This window comes from Schistocerca gregaria, chromosome 1, assembly GCF_023897955.1.
Source record: "Schistocerca gregaria isolate iqSchGreg1 chromosome 1, iqSchGreg1.2, whole genome shotgun sequence".
In the NCBI taxonomy this organism is placed as follows: Eukaryota; Metazoa; Arthropoda; class Insecta; order Orthoptera; family Acrididae; genus Schistocerca; species Schistocerca gregaria.
In genome coordinates, this window is record NC_064920.1 from 285,680,320 (window position 1) to 285,708,005 (window position 27,686).

The 27,686-nt window shown below is 42.2% G+C and overlaps 1 protein-coding gene across 1 annotated transcript in view; it reads left to right on the forward strand.

Annotated features, from left to right (window-relative positions):
• The window catches only part of LOC126342753 (neural cell adhesion molecule 1-like), a 207,019-nt gene that overhangs the window by 119,624 nt on the left and 59,709 nt on the right, over positions 1-27,686 (forward strand). Inside the window, exons 8-10 of the mRNA XM_050001886.1 lie at positions 9,558-9,884; positions 21,673-21,966; positions 24,561-24,703. Of these exons, the coding sequence (XP_049857843.1) occupies positions 9,558-9,884; positions 21,673-21,966; positions 24,561-24,703 (764 nt within the window). The remainder of the gene's footprint in view (positions 1-9,557; positions 9,885-21,672; positions 21,967-24,560; positions 24,704-27,686) is intronic.

A 27,686-nucleotide genomic window follows, 5' to 3' on the forward strand; every position in this document is an offset into this window, starting at 1 on the left:
ATGTCCACATTCACTTGGATTATACAGTACATACAATGTTACAGACTTTGACAGTGGTACGTGCTTTGTAGTTACATGCTAAGTTTCTGTCTTTCCTATTCACCAAATATCATCGTTATTGTACAGTCCCGAACCCATCATAAAGTTACAACTTTACAAATAAGAAAAATTACCTCCTTTTAGGTTTGATAATAATAAACAAATGTGAAACGTCCTGGCAGATTAAAACTGTGTGCCGGACAGAGACTCGAACTCGGGACCAGTCCCGCGTTCGAGTCTCGGTCCGGCAAACAGTTTTTAATCTTCCAGGAAGTTTCATATCAACGCACACTCCGCTGCAGAGTCAAAATTTCATTCTATAAACAAATATATACGAATAGTGAGTGCTGCAAGTCACTAGAATAGCTTTTCTTTATTTGGTGAATATTTACGCTTTGAACCAAAATCATGGCTTTTCTTTTCTTTGTAAATTCTATAGTGATTATGGAAAAGAAATCCTCATTTCCTTGCAGTATTTTACGACAGGTCGCTGGAGTGGGGAGTGTTAGGGAGAAAAAGAATTATTTCCGTTCTCAAGAGGAGTAGTCGGGCAGATAAACGTAATTATACAACTATATCGCCGATATCAATCTCATGTAGATTTATGAAACGTAATGGCTCTCTCATCGGCAACGTTGTTACATCATTGGCTTGTACTCACAGAATGTGTTTTAACTTAGCAGTTTGATGTTTTCATTGTTCGTATGATAATTCTAGTTCACCTTTGCGACCAAATTGCACACATACACACACACAGAAAGAGAGAGAGAGAGAGAGAGAGAGAGAGAGAGAGAGAGAACTAGGGACAACTGACAAAGCTGAAAATATATTATAACATAAGAGAAAACCGTTCTGGTATATGCGGTTCAGCATACGAGCCGTTTGCGGGACAACTGTAGCGTTTTAATAAGAGTAGCCACCGACTTCAGTACGACACTCACGTACTCGTATTGACGTAGTTTCTACTAGTGTGTTTCAAATGTAAATCCTTCGATTAAGTGACCATGTAACGTGTTAAATTTCTCACATGGTCCATGGTTTTATATGTACATATACATTTATATTGTAAACAGCAGCGTCCTATTCACATCTTGGTGTAAGCTCAGAGCCACCATTACATGTGTTGATTCCATCTCGTTACGAATGATGTGTTGACTTCTCCCTTCAAATCATGGATTCTGTGCGTGGAAACTCTGGTACGATAGACAGTAAACTCGATATTTGTTCATTAAAGTGGAAAGTGAGCTAAGAGGAGGTGCTGGTTATTACTTACAACAATAAATGCTGTTACGAGTTTCAAAAAAATTGTTTACTCAACATATTCCCCCATGAGTTCAACACATTTCCGTCATCTTTGTTCCAATTTAACTAACCAATCTAAAGAAAAATCGATTTTGTAGAAGACCACTCATCCGCAGCCGTTCTGGCTTCCTCAGTCTTCAGAAATAGTTTTTTCACATGACCAAGTCTCGTGAATAGGTCGGAGCTTTGAGGTTTACAAAGTAAAGATCTAACTTGATAACACCTTGAGAAAGGCCGGGTGGTGGTGGTGGGGGGGGGGGGGGGGAGGGGGGATGGAGATAGGAGGGGAGGGGCAAACAAGATTCCATTTCTCAGATTTCTTCGATGTCTGTAGACCGATTTTTGCTTCAGTTTGTCGAGAAGTTCAACGCAAAACTTCACGGTATTTGTTTTATCATACTATTAGTAGTCAATGTACAGGGTGTTACAAAAAGGTACGGCCAAACATTCAGGAAATATTCCTCACACACAAATAAACAAAAGACTTTATGTGGACATGTGTCCGGAAACGCTTAATTTCCATGTTAGAGCTCATTTTAGTTTCGTCAGTATGTACTGTACTTCCTCGATTCACCGCCAGTTGGCTCAATTGAAGGAAGGTAATGTTGACTTCGGTACTTGTGTTGACATGCGACTCATTTTCTGTGAACGTTTGGGCAGGCATTGTTGGTGATGTCTTGATTGGGCCCGATGTTCTCTCACCTACGCTCAATGGAGCACGTTGTCATGATTTCATACATGATACTCTACCTGTGCTGCTAGAACATGTCCCTTTACAAGTACGACACAACATGTGGTTCATGCACGATGGAGCTCCTGCACATTTCAGTCGAAGTGTTCGCACGCTTCTCAGCAGCAGATTGGGTGACTGATGGATTGGTAGAGGCGGACCAATTCCATGGCCTCCACGCTCTCCTGACCTCAACCCTCTTGATTTTAATTTATGGGGGCATTTGAAAGCTCTTGTCTACGAAACCCCGTTACCAAATGTAGAGACTCTCCGTACTCGAATTGTGGACGTCTGTGATACAATACGTCATTCTCCAGGGCTGCATCAGCGCATCAGGGATACCATGCGACAGAGTGTGGATGCATGTATCCTCGCTAACGGAGGACATTTTGAACATTTCCTGCAACAAAGTGTTTGAAGTCACGCTGGTACGTTCTGTTGCTGTGAGTTTCCATTTCTTGATTAATGTGATTGGAAGAGAAGTAATAAAATGAGGTCTAACATGGAAAGTAAGCATTTCCGGACACATGCCCACATAACGTATTTTCATTCTTTGTGTGTGGGGAATGTTTCCTGTAAGTTTGGCCGTACTTTTTGTAACACCCTGTACAGGATTCCATCTTTATCCCGAATGATGGATGGCGAACGACTTGTCTGGTAATCTTTGTGTTTTGAAATTTATTTGGGAGAATCCATGAGTCTCCATTCTTTCCTCTGTTCTTTCGTCTCTATGTCATAAGCGTGTACCAAAGTTTTGTCTGTGGTGACGATAATATCCTTAAATCTCACAGCACCACGCCAAAATTGGACCAGATTGTGTTGTGAAGCCACCACTCATTTATGCACTCGGTTTGCGTTGGCAGGAAACTTTCTCATGTCCAAAATCTCATAAATAATATAACTTACAGTTTCCCTAGATTTTCCAGACTCTCTGCAATCTCTTTAGCAGTTACCTGCCGATTATACAGGATCATGGAATGGATAGTGTCCACGGTTTGCGGAACCGTCACTTGAGTTCGATTTCAAGGACTCTCTTGATCATCATTACTATAATGCAACAACCGATTATTGATACTGGAATAGGACGGGGAGTTACAATCCATTGTACTAGACATATCACTGTAAATACGCTTGGCCGTGTTGCCTCGTAAAAAAAAGCAAAAATAGAGTATAAATTTCTTTCAGAGTGAACACATTTTTTTCTTGCACCATGTTGACTTCATACACGCACAGAAAAATAAGAAGATATATAATTTAAAGTATAGGGTTTAATGCCAAAATATAATAAGTAATCTGCACCCATTTGAACTAGAAAAAGTATAGGACTTACCGTGACGCTTCAGAATTTGTAAATGTTAATTTTATCTAGGTAGTTTTTTTCTGATAAATTTACTTCTGTTTACACACTCATGTGAAGATGGTCTATTGCCGCTTCTCTATGATTTAGAAGTTATGCTTATGTCTTGTTAGTAACTCTGAGAAGACACATTATATCGATATCTGTTCACGCCATACTGAAAGAAATGGTCCCTAATAGTATTAAAGGCATGTCTGTTTTTGTGACTTTTTTCTCTTTATGTAGTCATTTCGTGTATGACGAGGGTATGAAACGAGTCTTTAGTAAAATAAAATAGTTTTGTCTCTGACAAATTAATAATTACTTTGCAGAAGCCCAATTATGACCGCAGCATCTTATATTACGTTGCTGCAGAATATTTCCAACTTGAAGCTGGACTTCACAACCACTGGGGTTTAACCACACGTCCGAGAAGCAGGAAAATGTCCCTAATATCCTAAAAACCACTGGAAATGAGAGATTCACGTCTCGGCCAGAATACTCATTTACGGGTACTGGCAGCATCTTATGTAAAGCATCAATAAGCGTCTATCCAAATGAAAAATCCTCGCTTCTCTCCTATCAGGCTTAGTCGGACGTCACACCAATTCTTACTGAATGGAAAACTTTGTAGCTAGGGTACCGTGCAAGTTTGATGTAAATGAAGTAAGTGCGGAAAGAGCACATACGGTGTTATTTAACTAAGCTGTTCACCACGTAATATTTCCGGAAGCAGTTAATATATCATTATTCTGTTTTCATCCAAATGTGTGTGAGAAACTACTCACTAAATAATGAGTTGTTCTTTTCATAGCTGTTTTAACTGCAGAGATGTCAGTAGAAAAATCGTTTCCTCAGAGCTATGATAATACCTGCTGCTAATGTCGTGCTAAACGAGATGCCGAATTCAACTCTGTTTCTCTTGACAAATCGCTAAGCAGTGTATGGTGAATATTGCACAATGAACTGCAGTAACCAAACACACTGCACTTTTGCGGGGAAATGGAATCGTGAACGACAAACACGATCTGTGCAACAGTGATCATTGGCGATTACGCTAACTTTTATGTATCAGGTTTTGTTAACATTAGATACAGGTCATTTGAAAATACTTAATTGCTTCATTTAACACCACTTCTCAATGAGAAAGTGATAATATTGTGCGCCATGTCATCTTCTGGGTTCAGAGGGCCTTATGTTCTTGCTGTTACTGTTATTACAGAAGTCTGTGTTCACATGTTGAACCATTTTGTAGAGCTTACTGATCTGCCTTTAACTGCAAACACTTTCTTCCAGCAAGTAGCATTACCTCGCGGCATTCCATTAACGCTCTATACAACAACATCCATCTCCTGTCCTCTAAGAACCCCTGGCATTTCACAGTGTGGTTTCTTCCTTCGGGGTCATTTGAAATCTCTGATCCGATGTGATCAGCCACACACCATTCAGGAACAGAAAGATGAAATTCAGGTGAAAGTTAATCGAATTCCAGTGCCAGTCCTGGAAGATTGACGTCTAACTTCCGTAAAAGACTTGAAATGTGTGTGAATAAAAATGGCGACCACCTATGTGGTATCGTTTCCAAGTGATCGGCATTTTCGATTGCAAGCATTGTAAAATCATATTGTGTGTCTTTTATATCGCTATGAATAAACGTGTATCAGTGGTGAAGGTTTCAGAATTGCCAGTTTCACACATGGCAAAGTAAGAGCAAGCTCTCGTCCTACAAGCCCATATACACTGCTCAAAAGAATTAGGGGAACACATGTGTCAACATACATGTGGTATTACTGCGTAGCTTGAGCTCTACGCTTTCAGTGCGTACAACTACTAGAATCATTTGCCGTCTATCGGTTGTATTATGCGTTACAGTTCCAGAAAGAAGCGATCATCGGTGTCCCAGTATTCACTAGTGGGATACAGTTGTCATATGTGGACGTATATAACCAAGAATGTTCAACGCGATATCTTAATGCTGTGCAAGTACCAAGGACAGTCTGTTTGATCCAAAACGAATGGACTTTCCGTGGTTTTTATGCTGATGCCAATGCTTCTATATCTATGATCTTTACGTTGTGCCCACGGTTCAGGGTCACTAAACAAGCTGAGTTGGACATGGTCACCGACGTGGGGACCGATATCTGGCCATCTCTGCGTTGAACCGTCGTACGGATACCGCCAGAGCAGTGCAAGACGATAAGACAAGTACCACTTTAGCCACTGTGTCCCACCACACTGTAATTATCAGGTTAAGAGAAGAACCTGACGACCAGGACGTGCTGTTCGAGTACCCCGCTTGGCTCGACAACATCTTGCTATTCGCCTACATTTTTGCCGTTCCCACGTCAGCTGAGAACTTCATCATCGGTGACAATTGTTATTCACAGACGATTCCAGATTTGCTCTGAACGGTGTGATGGCCGGTTAGTGTTTGGAGACGCCGGGGTGACCGCTATCTGCAACGTGTTGCTCAGTAAATCGTCAGTTTCACCCAAAGTTCTGTGATGGCGTAAAGAGGCTTCAGTGTTTACAGCTGTACGGACCTCGTTGTCCATGGTCGCCTTACCGTCAGGCATTACACTGAACAGATGAAGTTGGGCCACGTGGTTGCTGTTGCAAAGGGTGGTGGCCCTGAGTGCCTTATCATTCAAGATAGTGCCAGCACCATATGGTGGGCTTCACCAGGGATGAATCGCGAACGCTGGACATTTAATTAATGGAATATCCAGTGGTGAGTCCTGAGCTCAACCTCGTCGAGCATGTGTCGGGAATGCTTGACAGTCGAGTTTGAGGTCGTCCTGTCCCACGCAGCCCCGTCAAGAACGATGGTCTGTCACTCAAGAATGGGAACAGATACAGCAGGGTGAAGTCTGTAGACCAATGCGGAATTTTCCGCGTTGGTAGACTGTGGAACACTCACACGTTACAGAAGCATTCAGAGTCCAAATACAGCCACCGTGTTTGTTTCGACACTTAGACGTTTCAGTTCTTCTTACGTAAATGAAGGAGGATGTTAGTGAAAACTACTCACCAGAGTATGTCACATGCCTAAATTCATGTTTCAGTAATTCTTTTGACTAGCGTTTGTACAGTGCCGAAAAAAATTAATGTACCTGGAATGATGATGTCGATACTGATCCAATAACAGCATATGGCACCTGGGTGATAGTAGATTTATTGATAGTGAAAGCTTATGTAGTGGCATGGGCTACAAGACCACATTTGTGTGTGCTCTTTAATAGGGAATGCTTACAGCCAGAAGGCTAAGTGTGGTACAAACGTGCGAAGCAAATATGCATCCTGGCCAATGAGACTCACTCATGATTCTTGCAGTTAAATGAGCGAATATGAAAGAGGTTAGATTATGGCCTCCCGCGTGGCGTGATGGTCGTTTCGCATAACTACAACACAAGTTGGACGTTCTGAGTTAGCTGTTTAACGATGCTGCAAACACCACAGCACTGACGTGCACAGCCCAACTAGTGTCGTCAGAGGATCAGTTGCAAAATGGAATGACGCGCGGTGGTGAAGGAACCAGATTCTACCTGCATGCGAGTGATGTCCATTTGCTGGTACGATGTAGCGTTGGTGATCGCTGTCTCCTAAAGTGCATTCGTCCTCATGATCTGGAGTGCGATAAGATGCAAGTCTTATTCACATTTGCTGTGTCTGTAGGGGATGTTACCCAGCGCTCGGTACGTGCGAGAATGTTTTGTGACACGCTCTTGTACTGTTGTTCCACAGGAAGCAGATGAGTTGTTCGAAGAGGATCATGATTACACACAACGTCCACAAAACTCAACGTGATCTGAAAAACGTGCAGCAGCTTTCCTGGCCATGACTGTTGGTATATGATGGAACAAAAAATGATTGCTGCGGCTCATAAACCAACAACTCTTACGTAACTACATGAAATGTTCGAGCAGGCGTGGGGTAACGTATAAATGGACTGTATTCCCCATCTGTACTCGACTGGATGCCAGAGTCTGCGTCTGCAATGCCACTCGAGGACTTACAACAGGTACTGTTTTTAGATACCTGAAAACTCCTCATCACTTGTGGTATTGATCTGTATGCGCTCTTTTCATGGAATCGACATGCATTGTTGCAACAGTAAATCTCTGATGAATTACAAATACTTAAAGGTATTATTTTTTTCTTGGAGTTTATATGACAAATTAAGATACATATCGGCCCGCCCAGTGGTGTAATGCACATGCACTGCTTCCCCAGTGGGAAGGCGTGCCAGCCCCCGGCACGAATCCGTCCAGCAGGTTAGTGGATGGTTTTTATGGCGGTTTTCCATCTGCCTCGGCGAATGCGGGCTTGTTCCCTTTATTCCGCCTCAGTTACACTATGGCGGCGGTCGCTGTGCAAACACAGTCTCCATGTACGCCTACACTGTAATTAGTCTACCAAGTAGACATTGGGGTTATACTCGTCTGCAATGAGACATTACCGGGGGTCGGGGGGGGGGGGGGGGGGGGTCCTCTGGGGGCCGAACCGCACGATAACCCTGGATTCGGTGTGGGGCGGCGGTTGGGTGAGTGGACTGTTGTAGCGTGTTGTGGGGTCGTGTACTACTGATGGCTCGAGGAGGAGAAAGCCCCTCCGTAGTTTCTAGGTCCCCAGTTCAATACATGTATACAGGTAAGATTCGTATCAATGCCGAAAAGATCATTAAAAAGAAATGCACACTATGTTTGTAAAAATACAGTTTTCATTCTGCATGAGTGAAAGTTTTACAATGTGTAGATACATCCTTCCACCTTGTTTTCAAACTTAGTTCAACCTTCTCCTGTGAGTGGCGCCGTCACAGCATATGTTTAAGATGGGTACTACACGTGACGTTCGTTAGAAGCTATGTGCTGTCATAGAGTTCCTATGCTGTGAAAGCGAGACAGTGGCAAACGTCCACAAGAGGTTGAAAAAGTTGTATGGAGATTCTGCTGTCGATCGCAGTACAGTTAGTCGGTGGGCAAGCTTGTTACGTGATGAAAGCAATATTGAGGATTGTCATCGCAGCAGCAGGCCACGTCCTGCATACACTCCAGGCAGTGTGCAGATAGTTAACGAATTGCTGACTGCTGACAGACGCATCAGAGTGAACGAATTGTTACGCTACGTTGGGATAGGGGAAGGAAGTTTTTGCAGAATACTGAAAGTATTGGTGTTAAAAACGGCTTGTGCCAAGTTGTTCCCAGAAAGTTGACAGTGGCTCAGAAAAAAAACAAGAAAAATGTAATGCAGGGAACTTTTGGAACAGTACGAGAATGGTGGAGATGAATTTCATGGAAGAATTGTGACAGTTGATGAAACATGACTCCATCATTTTTTACCAGAGACGAAGATGCAATCAATGGTGTGGCATCATCCAAATTCACCCGAGAAAAAAAATTCAGAACCACACCTGCTGCTGGAAAAGTGTTGGCTACGGTGTTTTTCGATTCCGAAGGACTCTTGCTTGTGGACATCATGCCACGTGGAACCACCATAAATTCTTCAAGCTCGAGTGTGCCGTGTTCGACCAAATCGGCAAAAGCAGGATGTTTTGCTGTTGCACGACAATGCACGACCACATGTAAGTAAAAAAATCATGGAAGCGATCACCAGACTCGGATGGACAACACTGGAAGACCCGCCTTACAGTCCTGACCTGGAGATGTGACTATCATCTCTTTGGGAAACTGAAAGACTCTCTTCGAGGAACAAGGTTTGAAGATGCTCACTCCCCCGTGCACGCTGCCAAACAGTGGCTCCAACAGGTAGGTTCAGAATTTTACCTTGCGGGTATACAGGCGCTGGTTCCAAGATGGCGTAACGCAGTTGAGAGGGATGGAAATTATGTGGAGAAATGAAAATATTGTTCCTAAAGAATGTCTCTACACGCTATAAAACTTTCAAACATGTAGAATAAAAGATGGATTATAAAAAATAGTGTGCATTTATTTGGAGTGACCCTTGTACAAGATGACAGCTAAGCATTCTTCAACGTAACGTATTAGTTTTCGCTGCCTTCCTGCAGCTGTTGCCGTCAAGCAGCACTTTATGGAGTTGTGACGGTATGAGGAGTGTTTCAGATTGGCGTAACTGAAGCCTGTCCTCACCCTGGAGGTGGAGGCTGTTGTCACGTATGCGCACGGTGTGCAGGGCGGCCAGACGCGCCGCACAGCTGCGAGGTGAGCGGCCGCGGTGCGACCACGCTGCGCGTGACGTGCGCGCGCGGCAGCGACGGCGGGCTGCCCCAGCAGTTCACGCTGGAGCTGGCGGACGCGGAGCGCCGGCTGGTGGCGAACGTGACGAGCCGCGGCCGGCCCGACTTCCTGCTGGAGGGCCTGCAGCCGGGCGCGCGCTACACAGCGCTCGTCTACAGCAGCAACGGCAAGGGCCGCAGCCAGGGCAGCGCCGCAGTAGAGGCCTCCACGCGCGCCGCGCCGCCGCAGCCGCCGCCGCAGCGACAGCCCTCGCACCACGCAGGTAGGCGCGCCGCCCCGCCTCCACAAATCTTAACCGTACACAGAGACGTTCAGATGCTCCCTGAGCGAGCTGAAATGAATGCAACAGAGGTGACACGCAGGATGTGGTCATACTGAAACATTTACAAAATAGTAGTATACCTATGGCGATCCTGGACAACAGTTAAACTTTCCACCACTAGTAGGCGCTACTGCCGAGGCGCTGCACACACTAGTTGTGGTGTGAAACTTAAAATCGAAAATGGCGGTTGGTGGCATCTAAAAAAATCAAGTGTGTTGATGGAGGGAAAATTAAAATTGTATAATGGTGCCATTGGGAAATTCAAAACTGTAAGACAGTGAGAAATTTTACAAAAACTTAAAAAATTTAAAATATTTGAAAAAGTCAAGACCTCTAATATGTCAGATCTATCACAGTGATGTTACACAGACACTGTCCCTTCATGTCTTGTCCTCTGTCTTACCCTTACCCTTCCCCCACATCCTCCACTCCTTTCTGGTCCTCCAGTCCCCATTTTAAGAGCATAGCATTTTATCTGTAACTAAAGAATACCACCAAGTGGTGTTTTATGCCCAGTCTCTGAAGATGGTGTAATCTACTCACATCCTTTATATTTTAAAACTCTGAAGAAAGTATTTAAAGTTTTTTATTGATACAGTGTATCAGATTCAATAACTAATTTGAATTTTGCAGTAAAATGTAACCGAAAAACTTAGGTTTTAATTGTGAATAACTTCTCACCACCAATGTCATTCTTGTACTTTGAAGTTCAGGATCCACCTCACACTTCCATTTATCACTGAAAACCATGTTTTGGATAAACTCAACGTCCGTTAATGGAATCTGTAATTTTTTGAATATTTTGTGGTGATGTGTGTGTACGCTGCATACACATTATAGGAAATGCATTGGTATGTGAAGATGGTGCTAAAATTTATTTTCAGGATTTGGACCCTACTTATACATCAATACCTATTTGAAAGGGATGCTGTTAATATATTTCTTTATTTTTTAATTTTTTTGTGGTTAGCACAAACTACCACACCTTGCTGTTGCACATTACGGAAAGTGCGTTGCCATTGCTAGGATTAAATTAGCACATATAGTGACCATTAAAACGATACAGCCAGTCACAATGTACTTCCCAGAGCAGCCATCTTGGCTGTCACCAAAAGTATCAGATAAATCTTAATATCTCGGGCTGTGCTCGAATGTGTGTATCCAAAAAATCATGTAAGGTATTTAACATGCAGTATTTCTACTTCTAAAATACATCAGCAAAACACACACACTCACACACACTCACTCACACACACACACACACACACACACACACACACACACACACGCACACACACACACACACACAAATTGTATTTTTGTGCCCATGTACATACACTATGTCATCATACTGTGCAGGGAGGGGGCTACATTGCACTGTCACTACTTAATCACTTTTATTTTGCACTGAAGCATGGAGCGAGAGAAAATATAAGCCGTCGTACAAGACTTAATTTCGCTTACTTCATCTTTGCCACCTTTACACGAGGTACACATTTACAGCAGCAGTGACTTCCAGCAGTCAGCTGAAAATGCCAAGTCTCTAAATTTTCGCAACCGTTTCATGAGCAAAATGTCGTCTTATCCATGGATTTTCATTTGTGTTCACAAAGAATCTCCACAATCCTAGTACCTTGGTCCAATCTTCCAGTAAAGACTACAGGAGCAAGTCTCCGAACTCCTGAGCTTTTTCACATTCTTCATTTAAAATGGTGAGGATTCCTAACACTCACAATATACCCATGAATGGGTGGCACTAGTGTTCTATATGCAGGCTCCCTTACAGATAGGCTGCACTTTGGTACAATTATCCCAACAACACAAAGTTGATCATGAGCTTTCTCTACTACTGACCTCAACTTCCATTTCATATCAGTTAGCAAATTGATGTCTAGACATTTGATTTCTGTGGCGATGTCAAGCAGCATACTACTAATGTTATATTTTAACATAAAGGATTGTTTTTCATACTAATTTCATTCAGCTCAAATTGTTCCTACTTTAAGAGCAAGGTGCCATTTTGCACACCAAATAGAAAATCGGACCAGTTTATCCTGTATCCTGCAGTCACTGAACGATGACAGTTTTCCACATAACTACACCATCCTCAGAAAACAGTCGCAGAATACTGTTCACACTTCCTGTCATATCGTTCTTATATGGAGAGAACAAGAACATTCCAATTACAATCTCCTGGGACGATTCTGACGGTCCCCGTGATCGACACTCACCGTCCAGGACAATATACTGGCATATGTTAAATGTACATTTCGAACCATTCACATACCTGGTAACACATTCTGAATGTTTGTAGCTTCATTGCACATCATGCATGGTTTGCAGCCAATCACGTGAGAAAAGGTTAAGCTTTACTTCAGATGAATAATGGTTTCTCAGTCCATGCTGTATTTCCACATCAGCGAGATTTATTGTATATGAGCTTAGAATATTGGTGGTTTATCTGGATAGATTTCTACCCAATGCTTATTAGTAAAACACCAGATCAATAAATTACACTTATTTATAAGAGCAACTAACCTAGGCAGATCACAATACTTCGATCTCAAAATGCAGTTTATCGCATTTGGCTGTAAGACAATGAATATAAGTATCTCAGCTTCTAGCTGAAATATACTTAATAACATTTAACTACAGGATAATAAATTTTATGTAGAAATCATAACAGACATTCATATTATTAAGGCATAATGATTTTCCAAAGCTTTGTCAAAATAGAACGCAAATGATCAACACAAACTCATATAAATCTATTAGTTTATCTGTAGAACATCTAGAGCACTTAACGCAACGCAAGTGACATGTTTACTAGCAGACAAGAATTTGTTTAAAATAAATCGGCAGCTCAAAACTCTGGAAGAAGAATTTGCGTTACATGTACATCAATTAGCTTAACAAACATCGAAGTCTTCACATAGACTTGGCTCAAATGTCACACTATACCTGTCATGTTCACAGAATAGCAACCTGAGATCATTATCAATGTCACACATGAAACCATCTGATAAACAGTCTGAGTGCTCTCAGCACAATAAATATTTCACTGTACAGAAATAATCTCAATAAAATACAACAGGATTTAGCAGCATAGACAAACGATAAGCCAAGCAAAAACTAACTTCAAACCACCCAAGCAAACAAGAAAAGAAAATTTACACTTGTGTAGTGGCACCACCATATTGCTGAGACAATGAGGATGGGGACAGCTGAGTGTGCAGCCAGTGCATCCTGATGCCATCAGAACTCAGTGGCTGGCCAAGGCAGGCTTGACAAAGCATTGCATTGCACAGGCCGCTGGGGTGCTTCCTCAGCATTGCTGGGCCCAGTGACGCAGACTGAGGGGAACGTAGCACTCTGGCTGGAAACCATAAATCGTTTGGAAAGCTCAGACGAGTCTTAATATGGTGCCTTCTACCTCTTCCCACTACATTTGGTCATTCTGACACATTCGGTGGCAGAAGTTGCCACTACACTTGGAAATATGCCACTCTCTTTTACGATACCCCAAACACTTTTATAAAAATATAAGGTGAGCTGTGGCAGGCAAAACTAATGTAACCAAATGTACTATACAAACATTGACTTAAAAACGCCAAAAAAACACAAGTCTTATGAACCACAGTGGATTACCAATCAACCTCACTGACACACACATGCTCAACCTCTTGTAACTTCAGTTAAGAACCATACTAATCTGATACAGTTTACACCCATTGCTGGTGAGTTCATAGCAACCATCTTGGAGTCTTATGTGGTACACACCACTGATATATTGCTAAACAGACATCCTGAATTAAATCCATTAATGCCACAAGAGCCACACAGGCGCCATATTGCATGCATGCCACCGAGAAGTGGAAGGCAATCAAACAGTTTGCACTCCATAGGAACGGTGCAGGGCAGCCCTCATCACTCATGGCTGTACCCTCAATTCCAATACACAAACTGTCTGCTACCCAAGGCACTAAGCAGATCATGTGTTCCCTTTATTGTAGATACATAGACTGATTTCAGACTGCATATAGCAGCAATAGCAACAAACACTCAGCCCATCCACGTCAGCCACAGAGAATAAGTTTCACAGTGCTCCCTCATATCAATTCCCAGAAATATCCTGATGCAGCTCATATACACTCAACAATTGTGCAGCATACCAATGTTAAGGATATGTGCCTATAATTTTGTGAGTCTAATCTTTAACTCTTACTATGTACAAGTCTCACCAGCATTTTACTGTTGTCATTTTGTACTAGTTGTGAGATTCACGACAAATGCAAATTAGTAAAGGGTCCATTGCCAGTGAATACTCTCTGTCAAGTAGAACCGGGATCCAATCCAGACCTGGAAATTTTGATGTTTCCAACTCTTTCAGGTTGGTTTTCCATGCCAGGGATGTCTGTTTTAATGCTTTTCTCGCGAGAGTCTGTGCAACTATCAAACGATGTCTATGTGATCTTCTTGCGTGGATGATTTTTAAATGGAAAACACAGTACTTCAGCTAGACATATTGTGTAATAAGGTTTTGTAGGGTGTGTTTATGATGAAACCACGCTGCACGAACTTAAACTAATTTAACCATTGCATTAACTTACAGGAACACATACAAATGATAATGGCAGAAATTTTATTAATTTAACCATAGTATTAATTTACAGAAACGCATAGAAATTGAGGTGACAGAAATGTTATGCAGTAAGTGCAAGTATAATAAGATGAGATATATCATACTTAGTACAGCTGGACTAAATTAGGCGTCAGCAGATTGTATTGGAAGACATGGCTAGTCTAAATTCTATTATTGTCAATTATATTTCTAAAGAGGAAGTTGATTCCCAGTTTTCTGTCGAATGGCAGAATTGACTGGTTTTTGTGGAAAGCTTACCACGTCTTTCAACTTTAACAAGTGAGTCCTCAGGTGAACATGAGCCCTGTTTTTATGCCCTGAAACATTAAACCCTTAAAATCTGATCTGTAAGTGAATAAACGAAGTTTATACCTATAATACTTTCAAAATGCTTTATGCAGCTACTAGTTAGAGACTAGTAAGAATTGCCTCTTATAGATAGATGAATTCGCTTCTGTTTCCCAATGATTTGAAAGTTTTCCTCCAGCAACTTTGGAAGCCCCAGTTCACCGAAATTCTCCACACTGCAATCTACTTTTGGCTCAGCAGCTCTACGAAAGCACCGTGGATGTTCCTGAGAACACGAAATATCCGCAGATGCAAACGTCTTTTGCTCTGTGTATCTAGCAGCACCTAATAATTTGAGTAACTAAAGATAGTGTGGTACCACAAACCATCTCTAAGCCTCCAGCGTCGCTGGCTCATGTCTCGAAGTTCAACAGTGTCATAAACTTATCCGTATGACAGGAAACATTGTTTAACAAATCTTTCATCTTATGTTTGAGGCATCTTATTACATCACAACTTTAAATGCAATGGAAGTGAACTTAGCACGTTCATGAACATTTTGCCTGAATGAGCTAGACATAAATGTATGGAACACATGGAAGGTTAACTTGTGCACGTACCACGAGGAATGAAAGGGAGCTAGCAAAAATCCCAAATTATGCTCACACGTGTTCATTACTTGGTGAAAGATAAATATGTCATATACAAATTTTGTTCAACAGACTATATAATTTTACATTACCATCCGGTTACGGCAGACTGAAGGAAATGACTACCTATTAGCATCAGTACACGAAATATTATTCTACGAGTGAAAGAGTAAAGATAAGGTACTCTAAAAACGATGCTATAAAATTAGACATCAGTAACATGTCTTCCTAAAAGCTGAACGTATAAACCAAACGTTTCCTTTCCCAAAAACTAACTATCAGTAGTAAAGTGTATTATATACAGAAACTTAATGCTCTCATGTGGAAAACCACATCAAAGTCCGTAAATGCAGAGCAAGCGAGCCAGCCAGCAGCCATCGCAGTAAAATCTAGAGTGAAGTCAGTTGTGTATCTCCTATTTACTATCTCACTGCAAAGAGTCTATACCATGAGGTAAAATCCGCATGTGGACATCACAACAATAGAAGGAAGGCGACGGTCACTGTTTGCGGTCCACATGGTCCCGCGAACGAATTATGACGACAAGCTTACCTGTTGGTTTAGCGATGTCAAAGCCGATACCACTTGGTAAGACATAGCTTACAGTTTCAATGCAGAGTTTTCTATCGTAGCAGATGCATAATTAACTACAGATATTTGAGGCACAAAGACCCTATCGACGCACGCATCAATACGTGGCATGAAATGTGTCTAACAGCAGATACGTCCCACAGTTTTTACTTGACTATGAGAATTAAATTGTATAGTCAGGAAGACAGTGTGCCCAAACTAAAAAGTATCCTCTTCATCTATTTGGGAGGGGTTTTAATTTGTTATTCAGATCTTTGATAGTAAGTCTGTTGATGACTAGCAGTTCATAAATACCAGTCCTACTCTTGACAACAAATATTCGGGAGAAATATTCTGTACAACACCAACGATTCTAATCGGCCTCCTACGAATCGAGTTCGTTTCTCATCCGTATTTAGGTTCAGCGTCTCTGTTCGAGTTACAGTCCACACATTGCTGATCTTTCAGAAAGTCTCAAACACATCTTAGTTTTAAAATAGTAATGCAAGGTGAATACATGTGTGTATCATTAGTTAAAATACAGGAGGCTAATTTTTAAGAAAGTATTTAATTTCCCTCTCTTTCCTCACAACTTTCTATTGTTTATTGAATTTTATGCATTGTTTATTGGCTTTTGTGCATTTGTGCTCCACACATTTGTGCCTGAAGCGAGACATGTGATATTGCCCGCTCGACCACTCTACAATTTTTTCCTGTCACTGTACATAAATTGAAACACTTGTCCTACATTTGGAAAAACGCAATATCTTGGTAATTGATACTACAGCAGCATTATGATTACTGATGGGTTCTTGTACCTAAGGTAAGTGAAAAAGTTTGGGCATGTTAGTGACTAGCTTAGTCATCCGACTTCACTCAGGGAGTCGATATGAAACTGTGTGGTAGTTGGAATAAAAGGATAAACTTTAAAGTATAGGGGGTAAAATATTTTAATTAAAACATATTCTGATTATTTCCAGTCCTTGTTTATAAACAAGATATTTCGTTTTAGTATCTGGGGTATATTTGAACAAATTTTTCGAATATCCTATTCTAGAGAATGTTACATACACTTGACCATGAGAGAAGCAGTAGCCTTCACCTCGATTAAATATTGTCCCACTAGCAGAAGTTTATGGTCTTTGTTGGGTAGCAGTAGTAATGATTTCTTGCTGTGAAACATTTTTCGTCGGATGGAAAAAACGTAATCGATTTCATCTCTGTTAGTGTTGATCGAAGTGAAATGGAAAGAACTCATTTATATTCAGTATAGTACGCCTTTATATTTTGAAAAAAGTGTTTTGATTCAGGAGTTACCCAGGCCATGTAACATAAAAATTTCTATAGGGACGCCACCAGTGGCGATAATCGAACGTGTGAATTCATGCACCAAAATCTTGGTGTTTCTCTACTTCATTTCTCCGCGGTGCAAGATTGGTTGATGCTATCCATTTTTCCGATTACGATGTGTTTGTGTTTTTTTGTGTGTTTTTGTTGTATTCTTTCGCTTGGACGTGTTCAAAAAATATGTGTGAAATCGTATGGGACGTACTGCTAATGACATCAGTCCCTAAGCTTACACACTACTGAACCTAAATTATCCTAAGGACAAACACACACATACCCATGCCCGAGGAAGGAATCGAACCTCCGCCGCGACGAGCCACACAGTCATAACTGCAGCGCCTCACACCTCTCGGCTAATCCCGCGCGGCGCTTGGTCGTGGTGGAATGCTTCATTTGTTAGGTTGTACTGTTTACTTGTCCACTTCTGCGCTCCTCGTGGGGTGATATTTTCATAGCTGGCTTGAGAACGCAGTCTTATATTATCGTCACTGTAACGAAATTGACGTTATAACTCACAACCACCCTTTACAAATAGGTAACTCCATCAGTGCCGAATTTCAGAACATATCAAAAAGGCTTCGAATGCTCCGCAAAATTTTAGAGTGTTCTGGAATGTTCGAGAATGATCTATGATAATCCTGTATGTTCCCTAACATTCTGGAATCTTTCTGAATGTTCCACACTATTCTTGAACATTCCAGAACATCCCGAATCGCTGTGGAACATCCCTTAATCTTGTGAAACGCTTACGAGTACTCTACAATATTCTGGAATGTTCTCGAGTACCCTCGAATGTTGTGGAATGTTATATAAATTTCTAGAAGGCGAAATTTCCCAGGCTTTATACACTCCTGGAAATTGAAATAAGAACACCGTGAATTCATTGTCCCAGGAAGGGGAAACTTTATTCACACATTCCTGGGGTCAGATACATCACATGATCACACTGACAGAACCATAGGCACATAGACACAGGCAACAGAGCATGCACAATGTCGGCACTAGTACAGTGTATATCCACCTTTCGCAGCAATGCAGGCTGCTATTCTCCCATGGAGACGATCGTAGAGATGCTGGATGCAGTCCTGTGGAACGGCTTGCCATGCCATTTCCACCTGGCGCCGCAGTTGGACCAGCGTTCGTGCTGGACGTGCAGATCGCGTGAGACGACGCTTCATCCAGTCCCAAACATGCTCAATGGGGGACAGATCCGGAGATCTTGCTGGCCAGGGTAGTTGACTTACACCTTCTAGAGCACGTTGGGTGGCACCGGATACATGCGGACGTGCACTGTTCTGTTGGAACAGCAAGTTCCCTTGCCGGTCTAGGAATGATAGAACAATGGGTTCGATGATGTTTTGGATGTAACGTGCACTATTCAGTGTCCCCTCGACGATCACCAGAGGTGTACGGCCAGTGTAGGAGTTCGCTCCCCACACCATGATGCCGGGTGTTGGCCCTGTGTGCCTCGGTCGTATGCAGTCCTGATTGTGGCGCTCACCTGCACGGCGCCAACACGCATACGACCATCATTGGCACCAAGGCAGAAGCGACTCTCATCGCTGAAGACGACACGTCTCCATCTGTCCCTCCATTCACGCCTGTCGCGACACCACTGGAGGCGGGCTGCACGATGTTGGGGCGTGAGCGGAAGACGGCCTAACGGTGTGCGGGACCGTAGCCCAGCTTCATGGAGACGGTTGCGAATGGTCCTCGCCGATACCCCAGGAGCAACAGTGTTCCTAATTTGCTGGGAAGTGGCGGTGCGGTCCCCTACGGCACTGCGTAGGATCCTACGGTCTTGGCGTGCATCCGTGCGTCGCTGTGGTCCGGTCCCAGGTCGACGGGCACGTGCACCTTCCGCCGACCACTGGCGACAACATCGATGTACTGTGGAGACCTCACGCCCCACGTGTTGAGCAATTCGGCGGTACGTCCACCCGGCCTCCCGCATGCCCACTATACGCCCTCGCTCAAAGTCCGTCAACTGCACATACGGTTCACGTCCACACTGTCGTGGCATGCTACCAGTGTTAAAGACTGCGATGGAGCTCCGTATGCCACGGCAAACTGGCTGACACTGACGGCGGCGGTGCACAAATGGTGCGCAGCTAGCGCCATTCGACGGCCAACACCGCGGTTCCTGGTGTGTCCGCTGTGCCGTGCGTGTGATCATTGCTTGTACAGCCCTCTCGCAGTGTCCGTAGCAAGTATGATGGGTCTGACACACCGTTGTCAATGTGTTCTTTTTTCCATTTCCAGGAGTGTATATTCAAAAGAATGCCCTTCAGGTAAAAACGGGAAACTTCTTCACGGATGGTGGATAAAGGGCTACCACACATTGTGACTACAATGTTCACATCGGGACTGGTTTCTGAGTTATAGAGGCACGCATCTTGAACACTTACGCTTATAATATATGTTGATTAGGAGATAAACAGTTCAATCACTTTAATGTAACACCAGTGCCGTACGTTAGGATTCTTGGTTGAGGATCGGTCTTAGGTTTATATCCGGGACGTTTGGTGGCCAGTACCGAAACTCAGCCAAAGACATACTTTTGTGGGCCGATCTCAACGACTGTGCAGACAGAATATGTAGAATTCTGCACAAAGAGTCCTTGCAACGACGATAGTAGAGAACACAAACAACACAGGGCTCCACAGACAATGTTAGCGAGACAGTTGACAGTGGGTAGGAGGTCGGGCAGCAGCGGCAAAGCCGAAGAGAGATAAAATATATAATTATGACTATATGCACAGTCACCAATGTGTCACGAAAACAAGTATACATAATATATTAATATTATATTGTAAGAGAATTGAGGATGTAGACGTCAGCATACGCTGCATGTAAAGTAACCTAACATATGTAACATCACGCCGTCTGAAGGCGAGAGGCTCAAACTATTGCTGAGCCACTCGGCCTCGGATGGCTAGTGCAGTGGATTGGGCTGAGAGTGCCAAGTAGCGAGAAGCTCGACATCTCCTGGACAGCATAGGTGATGGCGTTCTCTGAATCTAAACTATTTTCGTAGCATTTTCACCTTCTTAATACATAGATGATTAGCTTTAAATATTTCTGTTTCGTAATTAATTTTGAGCTTAAATCTATTAAAGCTGCAAAGTTGTTAAACTTCGTTAAGAGAGGTAGGACATCAAACGGGCCGACTTGGAGCAGCAGAGGCATCACAGGACATTTTAATTTCCAGTGTCTATACTTTTTCAAATAAATTCATAAAACTTTGTCAGCATGACCAGGAAGGAATCAGAATTCACACTCATAGCAGTGGAAGTTCGAAAACATAAAGAAATAATTTTTTTACATGTGAAATTTCATTACTTTTTTCGCTTACTAATGGCAGTGTTTGTTGCTATAGGCCCACTTTTCTTCATAAGTAAGAGAGGTTCTTCGATGAATTGTGGACAGCATACAAACCATACTTAAAGGTGTATGAAACACTATAAATTTCCAAATCTATTAAAAACTGTGGTAAAAATTGAGGTAATTAAGTACAAAATTTGTGTTTTATCTAAACATGACGTTTAAAATAGAACAGCTCATTCGTTTTTTCATAAATTAAATAAATTCTAGAGTTTCATGCACCTGTAAGTATGGTATGTAAGCTGTGCAAAATTTATCGAAAAATGTCTCTAACTTACGAAGAAAAGTGTACCTATAGCAACAAATGTAGCTATTAGTACGTGAAAAAATGATGAAACTTCGCACTTAAAAAAGATTTATTTTGTTATGTTTCCGAACTTCCACTGTAATGAGTGTGAATCCTGAATCCTTCCTGGTGATGCTGACAAAGTTTGATGAATTTATTTGTACAAGTATAGAGACGGGAAATTAAAATGTCCTGTGATGCCTTTCCTGCTCCAAGTCGGGCCGTTTGACTTCCTACGTCCCCTTAAAATAAGAAGAAATGAAATGCGCTTCATGCTTGTGTATGTACATTTCAATACTCTGAAAACATGTCCTGTCTTAGTAACTAGTCAGCAGGTCATTTGTAAAGGCTAGCAAATAAAAAAATAATAAAAATCTGTATATATTAGGTTAATTGACGAGTGTGGTGACAAGAAGGCCATATGAAGCAGCATTTAAAATGTGACATAAAATTTGCAAAAGCATGAACACAGTGGGCCCCAAACGACTGCACAACAACAGATAAACGGTGAGGCCATTCACATCATCTCTCCGAAGCCTTAGGACGGCTGTTGGTATACAGATATGGAACCAACGCCGATGGCACCGCTGGCAGACCGCGGAGCCGTCGGTGAAACCCCAGGCAGCGGAGTGTCCGGCCGCACGGTGCTGGTGCTATCGCTGGTGGGCGTCGGCGCGGGTCTGCTGTTGGCAGGCCTGGCGCTGGCGGCCATCCTAATCGGTGTGCGCAGGAGGCGGCTGCGCAGGGCGGGCGGTGGACGCGCAGGGGCCGACGGTGCTTCCCCGCGCGACAAGGCGCCGCCCTCTTCGCTGCCGTCCTCCGACGACAATCCGGATGTCGTCCCGCAGAAGGAAGGTGAGTTGCAGCCCGCACTGGTGGCCCACTGCACGCTGGTGCTCCCGTTTGCCCTTGTCGATCCACGACATGCTCGGAATGTATCGAAACATTACGTCTATAACTACAGCTAGTTTTGCATCTTCTTAATCATCAGTCTTCTGACTGGTTTGAGATGCAGACCATCACGAGTGCCTCTACTGTGTTCAACTTTTCATCTCAGACTAACAATTGCAAACTGTGTCCTCAATTATTTGCTGACTGTGTTCCAATCTCTGTCTTCCTTTTCAATTTTTACTCTCAACGTCTCCCTCTACTACCACAAAAGTTATCCCCTGACGTATTAATAGACGTTTCATCACCCTGTCCATTCCTATTCTCGGTGTTTTGCATAGTTTCCTTCCCTTGACGATTCTGCAGAGATCCTTCCATTTTTACCTTATTAGTATAACTATATTTCAACATTCTTCTGTAGCACTACGTTCCAAATGCTTTGAGTGTCTTCTGTCTCAGTTTTCCCAATTCCATGTTTCACTACCATGGACCGACTGTGCTCCACACATACATTCTCAGAAATTTCTTCCTCAAATTGAGACCATATTTGATACTACAGGACTTCACTTCTCCAACAATTTTGTAAACCAACTAACAGCTTGTGGTGAAGGGTACTCCTTGAACCACACTGATTCAAAGCTTCTCCACTCCCACCAACTAATGCCTTTGCCTTTTCCGATCGTTAATAGTGCCTGGGATGAACGACTGTCGGTGACACTAATTCCCTAATTTTCGACGTCGTAAGCATTCCACTACATCTTTCTGAAAGCAATACATTCCCCAATTCCTTTTCAAATGTGAACTCTTGTAATTATAATGTTTTATCCATCTTTGCCAACTATTGTCGTGTATAATGAAATAATAAGCAACCAATTGTATCAAAGAAATTTAATTTCTTTACCAGTTTCTGGCAGTTAGCGCTTTTCTCAGAAGGCTGTAGAGGAAATTTCACCGCCATTAGGTGGAAGTCAGACAACAGTATTAAAATTATAGACAAAAAGTTTTAAAAATGTCAAAAACTTGAAGATAAAGAATGGTATATGCATATGCCTATCGCATTATTTGCAAGTGTCCATAATGAAGTGCATACAGCAAAATGCCACGGTCCTAAAAATATGCAAGAGTCATGAGTAATATAATACTAAACCCATTAATACATTAAGAGATCTTAGATACCTACATGTGGTTCACAGTGTCTGCATAAAACTAGTACACTGAGACCAGCTTCAATATATCCACGTTATTGGGTGATTGTCTCCTGTTCTGGCGTGATGTCTGCGCCTGTTTCACTTCTGTGTACGAGTTTTATGTGGATAGTGTGAACTACATCTAACATCTCTTATTGCTACTATTTTAGGAGCATGGCAGTTTGCTGTAGACAGTTAATTATTGATGCAAATTATGCGATAGGCATAAGTATACATGCAAGAAATCTTAGCTTCAGATTTCCTCCTTAATTGTAATTTACTTTTTTGACTTCTACTTATGTGTGGTGTATTTTTCTGTACAGGCTTTCGAAGAGAGACAGTTAAGTGCCTGAAACTAATATAGAATTTATTATTTCATTACACTCTGGCAATTTCAAAAGTTAATTTCTCTGTGATGCAGAATAACTTTTGTAGTAACTTAACATTCAGAATAATTCCAATGACGCTAAGGAGAGTATTAGCCAAATGTTGTGTCTGGATTGTAGTGTTATACAACAGTGATTTATGGACAGGCGAAAAGAAAGAAGAAAAATATTTCTTTAAAGCTTTGGTATTAGGCTTAGGAGGAAAATGCTCCTGATCAACTGATCAGACGGACCGAAAAATGTGTAAGTGTGTAGAAAATAGGAAAGGAAACAATATTATAGGAAATGGTAGCAAAGAAGAAAGACTCTCGGCCAGTGCATGGTGCAAGAATTGTCTGCAACAAAGAATTACAATGGGCAAAGAGGAAGGAGCGATAGCAAGAGGCCGCAACAATGTGGGAATGATATATGACATTAGAAGAGAAAGAAAATACAGACAGATGAAGGAGGAAGCTCAAAACAGGACACAACGAAGAGCCTCATTGATAAACTGAGAAAGAAGTGTCTGCCGCTGGAATTTTTTTAATCGTCTCCCTAAGAGCCTAATTTTTAACATCCTCTTTTCCCGCTTTGATTCTGTACAATGCTATCCTCCAAACGCAAATTTCTCAGAAATTTCTTCCTTAAGGTGAGGACAGTGTTTGGTACTAGTAGACTTGGTTTGTCAACGAATGCCTACTTTGCCTTTTGTAGTCTACCGTTTATGTCAGAATGATCTGTATTATTTTGTTTTCGAAGTAGCAGTATTCGTTCATTTCGTTGATCCCAACTTTGAAGGTTATCCTTATTGTTATTTCTGCTACTCCTCGTTACTTCTCCTTTCTCCGAATGAGTCTCAATCCGTAGACTACAGCGTGAACATCACACTACTAATTCCATTCTGTCAGCTCCTGTCCCAAAAACGTGTTGTAACCTAAGATTTGGAACACTATAGACAGTGTGGGCATTTCTGATGTAGCATGTTCCGTTTGTCGTCCGTGTGTTGCAGAGGCTGTGCTGCCGGTGGCGGACCTGAAGGCGCTGCAGCAGTACGGGCTGCTGCTGCAGGAGGCTCGCCGTCCCGCCACGCTGGTGGACAGCGCGGCACAGACCACCGTCATCTACGGCGCCTCCTCCACTTTCCCCATGACGGTCAGGCTCGCTCTCAGTTCATAGCATTCACAGTACTCACAAACTCACACACACACACACACACACACACACACACACACACACATACACAAACACAAAGTGGGCTTGCCTCCGAATGGATACAGAAGAGGAGGCTGTATCTTAGCACAACATTTCGTTTCTACGTTCATCCACCCCAATACAAAATTGTTTGCATAGCAGATTTCTAGAAATATAATAGCAGGTTTACGGAACTGGTAACATTTATAATGACAATATTAAGTCTGGATGGAATTAGGGTTATCCACACCAGAATTTCCTTTCATTGTGATCAACGCCTGATGCTCAATACAAAGACTTGGTGTCGAATAAACATGTATTGTGGGGAAATCTAAATTGGAAGTATACCCTACCACTGATTGCTGAAGATTAGATGGGTAGATCACATAAATAATGAGGAGGTGTTGGATAGAATTGGGGAGAAGAGGAGTTTGTGGCACAACTTGAATAGAAGAAGGGATCGGTTGGTACGATATGTTCTGAGACATCAAAGGATCACCAATTTAGTATTGGAGGGCACCATGGAGGGTAAAAATCGTAGAGGTAGACCAAGAGATGAATACAATAAGCAGATTCAGAAGGATATAGGTTGCGGTAGATCCTGGGAGATGAATAAGCTTGCCCAGGATAGAGTAGCATGGAGAGCTGCATCAAACCAGTCTCTGGACTAAAGACTACAACAACAACAACCCTACCACTTTTAAAATCTGGTCAGATTGATGGTCGTCGAGACAAGATAATGTACCCAAAAGTAGACAAAGAGTTCGTCAGAATAACAGGAACATCTTGAGCAAATTACAGTGATGAATTTAAGTTTAGTGTCTCGGTCTTTTTTATTTAGTTTTTTATTTAGTCCTCTGACTGGTTTCATGCGGCCCGCCACGAATTTCTCTCCTTTGCCATACTCTTCCTCTCAGAATAACACTTGCAACCTACATTCTCAAATATCTGATTTGCGTGTTCCAATCTCTGACTTCCTTTACAGCTTTTGCCCTCTGCGACTCCCAACAGTAGTTCCTCATATCTTAACACATGTCCTATTGGCATGCCTCTTCTCCTTCTCCACATATTCCTTTCCTCTCAGATTCCGTGCGGAACCTCCCCATTCCATACCTTATTAGTCCGTCAAATTTTCAAAATTCGTCTGGAGCACCATATCTTCGGTTACCTTTTGTTCCGGCTTTCCCACAATCCCTGTTTCACTATCTTACAATTCTGTGCTCCAAACGTATAGTCTCATCTATTTCTCCCTCAAATTAAGGCCTATGTTTGGTACTAGTAGAACTCTCTTTTCAGGGAATGCCCCCTTTGCCAGTGATAGTCTGCTGTTGTTGCCCTATTTGCTCCGTCCGACATGGATTATTTTGCTATCTAGATTACAGAATTCCTTAACTTCATCTACTTTGTGACCATCAATCCATCTACTTTGTGACCATCAATCCAGATGTTAAGTTTCTCGCTGTTCTCATTTCTGCTACATCTCATTACTTTCTTCGATTTACTTTCAATTCATATTCTGTACTCATTAGACTGTTCTTTCCATCCAGCAGATCATGCAGTTCTTCTTCACCTTCACTCTGGATAGCAATCTCATCTGCGATTCCTATCATTGATACCCTTTCACTTTGAATGTTGATTCCGCTCCTGAACCTTTCTTTTATTTCCATCATTGCTTCTGCGATGTATAGATTAAACGGTATGGGTGGAAGACCACATCCCTGTCTTACACCCTTTTTAGTCCCAGCATTTTGTTCTTGGTCGTCCACTCTTATTATTACCTCTTTGTTTTAGTACATATTGTATACTACACGTCTCTCCCTATAGCGTACCCCTATATTTGCCAGAATTTCGAACAACTGGCACCATTTTACACTGTCGAACGGCTTTTGTAGTTGAAGAAATCCTACGGCTGGGTCTTCATTTTTCTTTAGTCTTGCTTCCTTTATCAACCGCAACGCCGCAATGGTCTCTCGGGTGCCTTTACCTTTCCTAAAGCCAAACTGGTCGTCATCTGAAACATCCTCGATTTTCTTTTCCATTTTTATGTATATTATTCTTGTGAGCAACTTGGCTGCACGAGCTGTTGCTAAGCAAGTTGGGATAAAATGGAATTAAAGTGCCAGAATGGAATTTTCACTCTGCAGCGGAGTGTGCGCTGATAAGAAATTTCCTGGCAGATTTGAACTCTGGTCCGTGCCGAGACTCCCCGACAAACGTCCTGAGTTCGAGTCTCTGTCCAGCATACAGTTTTAATCTGCCAGGAGCTTTCAGAATTAAAGTGGATTATATTTTGTAAATATAAAACAATAATATCTGTTTGTAGATTTTCCGTTAATTTAATGAATAAATGGATTATGTTCACCAGCCTCAGGAATGTACAAAATTACATCAAGTAAGCGTTATTTTAGTAATGTTCTTTTTGGACAATGTAGCAAGTGACAGAAGATAGAAGTGCTGCAATGTACGTCGTTACCGAGCAATAATCGGTTTGTCAACAGAGCACCTGTCTGCGTGGATGAGTCAGCTGGAATCCCTGCAGACAGCTCGAATAAGGGCTCAACAGCAGTTCCGTATTTTATACTATTGCCAATTTTATTAAATAATTTTAACAATCCAAAATCACATAAGTGGCTGGCATATTTTGAATGTTACGTATTAATGTCGCCTGGTCCACATTCTTCCCTGTTTTTCATACTTTTAAAATTACTCGCAGAAATCCGCACAACTATTATATAACTGAGATTCTGCATCCTCTATTTGCCACAATTGTGTGCAAAATTCTTTCCATAAAACTTCTCTAATTGCATATAGAACTCCAGTACCCTTCTCTGCTCTGTTTAAGTTTTTCTCAGTGTATGGGCACAAGTTTTCCGGCCACGCACAGCTTCTTCTACACACTGCGACCGAAAAAGTCATGTGATACTGTCTAATATCATGACAGACC